The 12,033-nt window shown below is 41.7% G+C and overlaps 1 protein-coding gene across 1 annotated transcript in view; it reads right to left on the bottom strand.

Annotated features, from left to right (window-relative positions):
* Positions 1-12,033, bottom strand: part of CACNA2D3 (calcium voltage-gated channel auxiliary subunit alpha2delta 3) — a 1,058,263-nt gene that overhangs the window by 239,508 nt on the left and 806,722 nt on the right. The window contains 1 exon segment of the mRNA XM_016424623.2: positions 9,800-9,874. Coding sequence (XP_016280109.2) covers positions 9,800-9,874 — 75 coding nt within the window.

The raw sequence follows: 12,033 nt of genomic DNA, 5'->3' as shown, positions 1-12,033 counted from the left end.
AAGCCAGAACATGCGACATCTTTAAAACTGGCAAAATGGAGACATATAGACCTGCATAGGTAGATATGTACTCATTAACCTTGAACTAGAATCACCATTTGCTTCCATTATTTTTTAAATAATTGACTATTTTTAATACATTTTTCTAATCTCTTCCAGGTATTATTTCTGGTTTGCAATTCTCCTGATCAGTTTTTCTTACTCTGTATGGAAGGCAAAGATCCCAGTTCATCCATAGTGTAGGTCCCATGAACTGAACCAGTGAGAGGGGAGGGACTTCCTTCCCCTATTTATTCCCTTCCCTTTTATTGTGGCTCTAAGAAATGGGCCTGAGGGTGGTGGTTTCTACTTTGCATCCTTGTCCATCTCTGTTTCAAGTACCCATGATGATCCCCACCAGACTTGGGGGGAGTTTGGAGCCTGGATTCTAGGTGGGGTGTTATAGCCAGACCACCCACTATGGGAGCCTGATAGGGCAGGGGACTTGGACCTCAAGTTCAAGGGGTGTTTGAACTTGAAAATAGGACTGTGTCTTCTATAGAAATGAAACTAAACTGGAAACCTAATCATCTTTCCCTTCTCAGAGGATGAGATAGTCCAAAAGGTCAAGGGGTGGTTGGAGGAGAGGGGAAGCAGCAATTAAATCCCAACTGCTGAGTAGTAAGTTTGTATATTTGTGATCATAGTTGTGAAGTTAATTTTCCTTTGTAAAAGCTAATCCTACTGTTAAGTGATTAGATGGACCAGGGCTGTAGGGTACTCTATAGTAGGGGGCATCCTACTGGGCTGGAGCCAATGGCAAAGAGCATAGACACACACCCAAGCCTCATGAAAACTGTTGGAGCAACATGGAGAATATCCTTCTTTACAGCATTAAGGATCAGCATACTCAGGGCTACACTGCCCTGGACACAAGAACATGGGAAAGGGGTCACTACTGACACCTTAGTTGGGCCCTTCTGGATTTCTCTCCTCCGATGGTCTTTGAGTGAAAAAAAATTCTGTTTCTGATACTGCTTTGATAATTAATGTTACCTCAGTCTCTCCTCTGGTTGGTGCCTTGAGACAATCCTTGGTGGCTAGCCATATACATACTATAAAATGCTCCTGGGCTAGGAAATTGATTTTGAGTTCATGTTTTATAAAAAGCAGACAGAGACAGGTGCCCAGAACTCAGAAGGGTCCCTAGTAAAAAAGAGAAGAAAGAAAGAAAGAAAGAAAGAAAGAAAGAAAGAAAGAAAGAAAGAAAGAAAGAAAGAAAGAAAGAAAGAAAGAAAGAAAGAAAGAAAGAAAGAAAGAAAGAAAGAAAGAAAGAAAGAAAGAAAGAAAGAAAGAAAGAAAGAAAGAAAGAAAGAGAAAGAAGAAATTGAAGAAGGGAGGGAGGAAATGAGAGTGAAAGAGAGGGAGTGAGGAAAGGAGGAAGGATGGGAAAGAGAAAGGAGGGTGTGGAGTAAAGGTAGAAATGAATAAGAGAAGGAAAGGGAGAAAGGAAAGAAGATGAAAAGGGAGAAGGAAGGAAATGAGGGAGGGAGGAAGGAAGGAAGAAAGGAAGAAAGGAAGGAAGGAAGGAAGGAAGGAAGGAAGGAAGGAAGGAAGGAAGGAAGGAAGAAAGGAAGGAAGGAAGGAAAGAAGGAAGGAAAGAAAGAAGGGAAGGGGATGAAAAGAACTTAAATTGCACTGATCTCAAGGAAATGTTTTAAATGATGAAATAGGTAGAAAAAAATCAATTTCTAGTCACTCTAAACTGAGATTATTATCTAACCTGGAGTACATTAAAAGTCAGATTAAGAACAGTCTTTGGGGAGTTCTCCTGAGATCCTTCACTGTCCTGACAAACTCCACTTTTGGGCCTATTTTCTACCTATTCCACACAACGTCTGACACAGGGTCCTGCCTCAATGGCTCCATCCATTCTTTCTTGGGCTGTCATGCTGGTGAGGAGAGAGAGAGAATGGCTGCTTGCTGCTGCTGGGCCATCACTGTAGGTACCTGGGGCAGAAGCACCGTGGCCACCTTCCTTCCTTCAGGAGAGATGCACCAGTTTTATGGACCAATTAACTGAATAATAGAATCCATAAATGAGGTAACCCAGGCTCCTGAAGGTCAGGGACGGTTTCACTTCTATCTATTTTCCCCCAGGTTGGCATAATGCCTGGCACATAGCTATGGGTCAATAAATACTTGTTGATTGATTGACTGAAGCCCATTAACAATTGGCATTTGAATCATGTTTTAAAGCTGGCAAAGTATTTGCGGTAGATTCTTTCACGTAGTGCTCCCAGTGACCCTGCTAGCTATGGGCTATTTCCCCATTGTCGTGATAAAAGGCCTGAGGTTCAGAGAAAAAACAGCTCAATAAAATGCTGATGGCCACCCAACTAGGAGATATCTAGTGCAGGACTTGAACTCGGGTGTTCCATACTCTGAGACCAGGGACTCCTCTGATTGGACCAGGCTGCATTCTCCAAGCTTGTAGATGAATCCACTCTAGGAAGCAGAGCTAATAGCCTGGATGGCATTGTCCAAACCCAAAAAACGTTTAGGCAGGTTCGCTATTCTGTTGGACTGTTCTAAGAGGGTGGGTAGAAGAGGCCGGTTGGACAAGAAACAATCCCAGCAAAGGTTGCAGAAGGAAAGATGTTCTGGCTCTGAAGCTTCTAGTCTTGGAGAATCACCGGCTGCATTCAAGATGGAAGACCTGCCTAGAGTCTTCCAGCCAGGAGAGACAAGAGGAAGGAACTGAACTCAGATCTTCTGAGATGGAGGCCAGCTTTCTGTTCTACTAAGCAACACTTTCTCACTTTAACTTCCAGATCAAGTATCAAAAGTATATCCTTAGTCTTTGGTTCAGAATGACTTGCCAGTTTGGGTGAGGCTTGACTAGACATAACATTGTCCACAAAAGATCTGGAGGTTAGAGTGGACCCCCAGCCTACCATGTATCAAAAATTTGGCAGAGAAGCAAAACAAACGAACGAAAAATGAGACCTTGGGGCTCAGGGATGAATTGAGAGGCCTCAGTTTGCATGAATACTATTCTGAGCATTCCACAGAATTCTGCCCCAGTCAGGGATCAGCCAGAGGACTGAGTTGGATCCATATTTTGGGATCAAAAACCAACAATACCAACAACACCAACAAAAAACCCTGAAAAACTGAGGAGCCTTCACAGGACACTGAAAGTCTTGAAACCAAATGATTAAAGGAATCTGTGTTGGTTTATTTGGCCTTGGAGAAGAGGAGGATGAGGTCAGGCCAGATCCCAGCCTTTGAAAGGGGGAGGTCAGGGAGGAGAGGGAAGGAAGGGACTCTGTTCAAGCCCCAACCTCCACGGCCTCTTGGAAGTCCAGAATCGGGGTCCAGGAGGTGGCTTCTAATATGTTTACTAGATTAGAAGAGGCCGAGGGGCAGGCTGACCCCACGGAGTACTGGCAGGACGTCTGTCGGCCTGGGAGACCCAAGAGATGGACTGAGCGAAGAGAACTGATCTGTAACAAAGCAGGGCTTCCACATCGCTGCCAAGACCGTGGACTCAAAGGAGCCTCTCCAGGGCCCGTCCACACGTGCGAGAGCCTTTGGAGAAGCGACACGCTTCACACCCAACAACTGTCCATGTTTTAAAACAAATTTTGGATGAAATCAAGTCAAACAAAGCTGGAAGACAAGAGTGTGTTGGACAAAAGACAGAAATATTGGTCCGGGCTTGAGTGAAGGCTTGGGCTTGGCTGGGCCACCAAAGCCAGAAAAGCTTTGGGGCTGATGGAGGAAGGATGGATGGGCTCGTGCAAGCCTGCTCCCTGGCTCTCCTCAGCCTGGCCTCCCATCTCTCTGTGCTCCATGGCTGCTCTTTCTTGGCAGAGAGCAGAGGGGACATCCCTCTCCACTAAGAATCCGGCTCTGTGACTCAGGTTTGGAGCCGAGGGAACAACCCTTCCCTACTCGCGCTCGCCAGGGAAGCTACTATTCGGGGCTGTCCTCGGGGAGGATCACAGCCAACGTGGCCTGCTGCCCAGGGCAGACACACAGGTTCCCAGAGGAAAGAGAGAAAGTGTCTCCTTGCAAAGTTCCCATCCCAAACAAATGAAAGAATGAGCAACAACAGCTGCCCCGGATTCAGCCACTCATCCATGCCCTTTGAGTCCTTCGTTCAACACACATTTATGGAGTTTTCACCACGCCTGAGGCACGATGCTAGGTCATGGCAAGAATAAAAGACAGGTAGGCAGTCCCTTGACTTTCATCCAGTCTAGCCAACACCTATTAAGCAACTACTGTATTCCAGCCTCTGGGGACTAAAATAATTTAAAAAAAAAGACTTTTAGGGGTTCACATTCCCCTTGGCAGAAATAAAAGAATAATCATCACCAATATATATTCAAAGTAAATCGAAAGACCAGAGGCCTCTGAATCAGGAATCAGGAACCGAATGCTACAGCTGGACAAGAACTTCTCCAAAATCAAGGATCTGGGGTTCAATGTCTCTGAAGGTCACTGCTCCTGGTTAGGCCTGATGAAATATGCCCATTGGCTCCCTAGCTGGCTCAATGAGACGAGATAGAACAATACAATGGAAACAAGACTAGATTTGGATTCCAAGGATCTGTATTCAAATCCCAGTTTTGCTATCCCACCTCTATGATGCTCAGTAACTCACTTAACTTCCATGCCCTCCTCTATAGAAATGAAGACGTTGGCCTAGATGACTTCTGAGTCTCTAGCTAAAGAATTCTATCATTCCCTTCTGTGCATCCTCTGGTCTTCTAAATCCAACTCCATATTCCAGGTCTGTGGAACTGAGCCTCCTCTGACTACTCCAGTCTACACTTTCTTCTCCTTTTGGGGGGCTTAAAAGGAAGTAGGAGAGTAGGAAAAGTAGTGCTCCAGGAGCCAGAAGACCTTAGTCTGCCACTTACTCTCTGTGTGACCTTGAACATCCCTGGGACTCAATTTCTACAACTAGCAAATGAAGAGGTTGGACTCTTCAATCCCTTCTAGCATGGAAACCCACTAGAATATGAGTTTCTACTGTATTTGATGTAGTTCTATAGAGGTTGGCCTTTAGTACCTAAAGAGATCAGGATTGGATACTCTCCTATTTAGGGCTGGGAGACTTGGGAGTCCATTTAGACCATTGTTTAAATGAAAGAAATAAGGGACAAGGAGGTCCTTGTTTAGAATCTAACCAAGAAAACTTGGTTAGAATCACTTAAGTGACAAGGAGCCAAGGAGGGGAATAGAAACCACATTCCTAACTGACTACTTATCCAGTGTTTAATCCATATTCATAGGATTGGGTAGAAGATGCTGTCTTAGAGGTCATCTACTCCAACCTCATCATCTGAGAGATACTATAAAAGTTCATCTGGTTCTTCTCTTTTTATGCTAGCCAGGGTGACACACCTTGAAAGCTGGAATGGATGGCACCAATTTCATCTTGGCCTCTCCAAAATGCCTACCACAGGGTCATCAGATGCCATAGGTCCTTAAGAACTTCTTTGGAGATTTATGTCAGATTTCCACTGGTCAATTTTTCCTTCCCAGGCATATTGCAAAATCATGGTTGTGGTCAAGAAAATCCTATCTTGGGATTCAGAGGACGTCTTCCCCAAATCCTGCCTATTGTTGCCCGGGATCTAAATGAGCCACTTTCAGCTTCTAATGGCCTCATTTGTACACAGAGGGCTAGATCACCTCTGAGATGCTTTCCAGTCTTTGAACATACCATGATCTGATTTTGCTTTAGGGTGGATATAGAGGGAGGGCAGAAGCTATGTCTTCTCCTTTCTCATATCTCCAGAAGGGCCTGGGGATGCATTTCACTTCAAAATGTATTTATTAAATCTCTGAATCTCTGCTATGCAGAGATAAAGTAGAAAATAACTGTTCTGACCCTCAGTCACTCACGAAATAAGACATTTGCATAGAAAGCTATCATAAAAGAAAGAATAGAGAGGCCAAGGAAGATACTGGCAAAGGGAGAAGATAAAATAGAGGAAAGCAATGGAGATCAAATGGAATTGGGTGGAAATCAAGGAAGTCTTCCTGGAGTAGGTAGCAACTCAAATGGATCTTGAATGAAGGGAAGGAATCACCAATAGAGGTGTGTGTGTGTGTGTGTGTGTGTGTGTGTGTGTGTGTGTGTGTGTGTGTGTGTGTGATGTCAGAAGAATCCACTCGTGGCAGGAGGTAGGGAATGAGCAAAGAGGTATCTAGGGAAGTGTAGAGTTAAAAGCTCTCCTGGACAGGACCCAGGACATGGTGAGGAGGAGTCAGGGATTAGACAGGAAGTATATTTTGGAATCAGATTGGGAAGGGCCTTGGATTATAGGAAAAGCAATCTGTATTTAGACAATGGTTAATACCATTGATGCTAGACTTAATAGACTTTGAGTTAGAAGGAACATAAGGATTAGCTTGTCCAATTCTTCCATTTTTCTTATGATGGTACTGAGTCTCAAAGTGGAAAGTATCTAGCCTGACATCATATAAATAGGAAAAAAAACACAGGCAAGTTAGTAGGTGGTTCAATAAGGAATTATTTACTGATCAGCAGAGCCATTCCTACTATTCTCTGTGGAGAACATGAGAGGGGGGAGGGTTGAGTTGCTCCAGCTTGAGTTGGTAAATGAGACTATGGAACAACCCAGGGACATAAATGTGTCAAGGCAAATAAGCACCTGGCTCTGTTTATCTAGTTCTGTGACTCAATGAAACCATGAATAAACATCTAAGGAAAGTTTCCAACATGCCTCCCCCATCTAGGCCATTCCTATCTGACCACCCTAATAGTTTGGCAAAGATTGATGACTAGACTAACAAGAACTTCTGATCCATAGCCAGGAGAGTGTGTCTAGGCTAAAAAAGGAGGAAGGAAACGAGTGGATGCCATAGCCAACCATAACAGGTGTCAGGGGGTACATTCTAACAGCTTTAGAGTGATGTCCTAGAAGATGAGTGACCAGGTTCTTCCCCAAAGTAAATCAACACATATTTATTAAAATACTTCCTCTGTTTTCTATGCAAGATGGAGTCCTAAACTAAATCAACTATGAACTGGAGGATCTGGTGAACATTACATTCAACTCTGGTCTTCCTGAAAATTAAAGAATTAATGTTGGGATGGTTTTAAAACTCTTTTAACTGTGTTCAAACCTCTCAGTGCCATGATTTGGGGAGGGCATTGACAGGCTCAGGAAATTCCAATGGAGGACAATCAGAATGATGTAAGAACTTGAATTCACAAAGATTGAAGAAGAATTTTAGAGCAAAACTGACTCAAGGAGGATGTAATGGCTATCTCTACTCTTTGAAGGATGGCCAAAAGGAAAGAGGGCTGACTTGATCTTCCTGACCTCAGAAGGAAAAAAGGAGAAACAGTTGGAGGAAGTTAAAAGGTGGCCAGTTTGAACTTGATTTGGAAAATGGGGTAGAGCAGAAGACTGTTGAAACTCATCACTATTCCAAGTAGAAGAGGAAGCCTTTGGATAGGATAGATCTCACTTATTGTGAGACTTAAAACAAAGTTATTTTGGGATTATGAAGTAGAAGATTCTTAGTCGAGTTTGGGTAAGGCTAGATGGCTATCGAGACCCTACACCTAGTCACTGAGATTCTCTGATTCCTTGACTAGAGATGTAATGACCCCAAAGGATTCCTATAGTTTCAGAGCAATATTTGTAAACTAAGTCATAGGACAGCATGTCGATTAGATTGAACTGAAGTTCTTAGGACCTTTCTGCCAGAATGTGACTGAACATAACTAAAAACTGGAATAATCAGGCCATCTGTTCATCTGTATTTATGCCGATTGCTAATAGATTGGCCATTCTAGAAACAGTATGTAAAACTAATCATGGAAACCTTGCCAAGGTTCGCATGGCTGAGTAGAGAACTGCATTTCTGTAGCAAGGTCATATGCAAATACTGGAGCTGAACATTTTCTACTCTTCAAAGATGAAGAAACAAAGAAATATAGACATCTATTGGAAAATGGTGGCATGGGATTCTTTGAAATATCCTCATTTCTAAAGCAGGATGGAAACTACAAAGAGACAAATTTAAACTTGATCTATGGAAAACCTTCCTTCTAATGATAGTTCTTCAAAGATAGAAGAGCTTGTTTGGGAGGTTCTCAGCTCCCCTCTTTTGAAGGCCTTTAAGCAAAGACAATATGGCCACTGTGAGATATGTTGTAGTGGGCACAAGATACTCATGTGGGAGTTGGACTAAATGGTCTTTCCAGCTCCAAAATTTTGTGATTTTTGATTATCTGGCCTTTATTCACTCATTCATTCCACCAAATTACTTAGTCTTTACCATGTACAAGGTAAATAAAAAATAATAAATATAATAAAATATAAATTAAAATATATACACACACATATTCCCTGGGAAAAGCTCCTGGTCAGAACTGCTGATCATCTCATTCTATCTTTCCAAATTCCATTTGAATAAATAAGCAATCAAACACCAAGCAAATGAAATTGATAATTCCTAACATCCCTGTCCAGCTAGCCAAACTGGGCTGCCCCTGAAAGGTAGTGTGCTAAGCATCACTGTCAGGGCCTTCTTTAAACCAAGACTTTTCAATAATTCTAATGGAGTTACATATGGGATTAGCTATCCAATTAATTCTGGTCTTTTCTGCAAAAATATTGGTGAAATGGGATATTATGGTAAGTGCCAGCTTGAAACGCCCATATGGTGTCCACATGTGTCCTGAGATGAATTCATTCATACCAGGACTCTCCCACCAAGACTGAAGGGTGATGGAACTCTATCTAGTGGGAGCGTGTCTAAACAATGAGGCAATCCAGGCTGGAGCCAGTCCCCTCACACCAGAGTGTTGTGTCAATAAACATTTGCATAATGAATGCAGCCTCCATCTTTCTGATATTCACAAGTGCCAAACAGGAAGAGAGAGATGATTTCTTACTGCTAAAAACAATTCTGACTCTCATTTTTCTTTTTTCTTAAAAAAAAAATCCTATTCAGCATCCTCATTTCACTGAAGAGGTGGGAGACTATGGGTTTGGAACATTGAATACCAGTAGACTCAGTGGATACATTGGTTGATTTTATGGGACTGGTTTTTTTTTTTCACTTTTTTTTCTTCTTTTTATTTTCCTTTGGTACAAGGGAGAATTTTCTGGGTAGAGGAAGGGGAAAAGTATATTTGGAAATTAAGGTGATCAAAAAAAACCAAAAGATCAATATTTAAAAGAAAAAACAGCTTTCTTGCTTCAATGGAATTTGGAGTAAATACTACTTTTAACTATAAGGAAGAAAATGACTGAATACTATTAGAGCAGAACATTAGAAAATATCAAAGATAACAGAATAATTGCTTAAGGAATTCTCTGTGACTGTTCAATTGATTGATTAAAGTCCTTTTAATTGTTTAGATGCAACCCCATTCTGATGAGCTCTTAGGTATGAGGCACTCCTATGATTTGATGATCAAGGATTTTAACTTGTTAAATAATACTTAAAGCAAATGGGCCCAAGTATGGCAATCTTTCTTTTTCATAGAAGTATTTGTTATAATGGATTTTTGCCTATATGAATTTCTTGTCTATTAATTAGATCATGTTAATTCATATTAACAAAACTATTTAGTAAAACTTTCATGTCTATTACTGGAGCATAGTAGAGGGAAAATATGATTAACCAACCATAGGACTGCTCTCATGCCTATACTGAATGTAGTTTTCTTGTAGCACTGGAAATGTTTATGGAAATTTAAAAATCCAACATAATCTCCAGATTCTAAATAAATACAGAAAGATGTCAGTCTTACCAAAGGCCTGAGTTCAGGATGAGTCAGGATGTAGCCATTGTTGGTGATCGCAAAAGCATAACCGTGAATCCCCAACTATGGTAGAAAAGAAATTGAAAGAAAAAAAGACATAATTAGCCCATTCCCCTGTGAAATCCCAGAGCAGAGCGACATTTAGTAACTAACAGCTTAAATTCGGCATTCATAACCCTTATCGGCCCGTATTTCATTAAAATGAACACAAAGCACTGATCCTTGACATTTGGTGGAAATGAAAGTCTGCCACTGGGATGAGTTTGGTAAATAGCACCATTTTAAAATGGCGCCTGTATACTGGGAAGAGGCTTCTTACGATCTGTGGAAAGTGAAAAGAATTCAATATTTTATTTCTTAATGCTTCAAAGGCTTATGGGCTTTCAGTGTGAAGATGTCCAAGCTAATGTTTGCTTTTCTTTCTGCTAATGGGTGCCAAGAGGACTGGGATACTGACATGGAAGCCTTTGAGCACCCAACATTTTTAGGGACTCTCCCAGGTGTTTCTTAGGCAGCTGTCATTTTCCAGAACTCTCTGATAATAAACCTTCACTCTCCAACCTTCAGGCTACAAGCCCACACTGAGAGGTTGTCTTCACTCCATTGTGTATCCAGCAAATTGTTTCCCATGCACTTCCACCTACACAAAGCCTGTAACAAAGCCTGAGGGGTAATTGTCAATGCAGGGGCCAATTTAATTTATGGTTTCTGACTCAATGGTGAGATGGGAAATAGTTTGAGAGCAATGAAATGTTTTATTCTCCCTAAAATGTATGGTAATCAAATTTAACACTGAACTTATTTAAATAATAATCGCAGCTTTTGGACAATATTTCTATTACACAGTTGACTGCACCCATTGGCTAACAATAAATTTACCTACAAATCATTCGTGTATTAAAACTGCCTTGAGTATAGAACCCCCATAGATATGTTTCAGAAAAAAAAAGGAAAGAAAAGAAAATGTAACCCACTTTTGCAGGCGCAATGAAAAGAAGTTGGGAGGGGATGAGGAAACCTTCTATTTTTCCATTGAGTTATTTCATAGCTATGAATTGTCCTGATGTGAATGTTATTTTCTTTTGAAAAAGGTCTTTATAGCTCATGTAACCAAGCATGGAGCCCTTTGAGGATCCAACCTACAGAGCTTTCGAAGCATGAATTACCCAGTCTGTTTCTTGGTTTAAACTTGAGGGAGCTGTTGGAAAGCTTCTTCAGAAAAATGGTCATATTCAATTAAAAGTTTTCCAAGGATCCAATCTTGGGAATGTACATGGGCAGGGAAGGGAAGAACAGTGCCAGGAATGGAGAGGGCACCATATATATGCCTCATTCTATAGACTTCCTGAGGAGTCGTTGAGATCACAGATTCATTGACGTAACGACTATTTATCTTTCAGTTAATGTGAGCAGCAGCTCCACCTTGACTCTCTCGGGGGTAAAGGTTCATTTCAATGTTATTTCAGAGAAATCAGAGTTCATCTTCCCTTTGAGATGACTGTAGACAAGTTGATATTATCTTTCCAGAAAACTGCCAAGAAAACTCAATGGCCTTTCTCTGTTTTCTTTGCATGACTCCTTTCCCGGATGGCACAGTGACATTTCAGAAAAGAGTCAGAAAGTTTGGCTTTTTCCATTAGCACTAAATGATGTTGGATGGGAAATCTACACCCTCCACTGACAAGGCAAGTGGGATTTTGAAAGCTAGTTTGTCTCTCCCAGGACAGATCTTCTTATCTCCCTCATGTCTGTCAGAAAGAAAGGAGAAATCTGAAGGAATCCCATTTGCTTTGTGGCCTCCAAAATGTAGGCTAGGGGTCTGGATTAGCCCATGCTCCTATTCTCTGAAGACTCTAACCATGGTGGACATTTTTATAAGGCATACTCAGGCACTGTGCTGGCAAGGAAATAATAGTAATACCAATGATGATCATAACCACTAAGCACTTTGGAAAGCCCTTCATGGTTTGTAAAGCACTCTAGGTTTTTCATTTGACCTCACAACAATCCTGAGAGAGATGTTATTATCCTCCTTTTCAAACCCATTTTACAGATAAAGAAACTGAGAAATGAAGTGGTTTGTTCAAAGTCATGGAGCTAGTAAGAATGAGGTGGGATCAGCAGGTCTGCACCCAGCTCCCCATGCACGAGTTGCCCACCCTACAGAGCACTAGCCTCACACCAGTGTTCAGAGGTCTCTCCCTCTGCTCCACAAGACTGGA

This window comes from Monodelphis domestica, chromosome 7, assembly GCF_027887165.1.
Source record: "Monodelphis domestica isolate mMonDom1 chromosome 7, mMonDom1.pri, whole genome shotgun sequence".
Taxonomy (NCBI): Eukaryota; Metazoa; Chordata; class Mammalia; order Didelphimorphia; family Didelphidae; genus Monodelphis; species Monodelphis domestica.
This window is presented reverse-complemented; position numbering and strand designations above follow the sequence as displayed.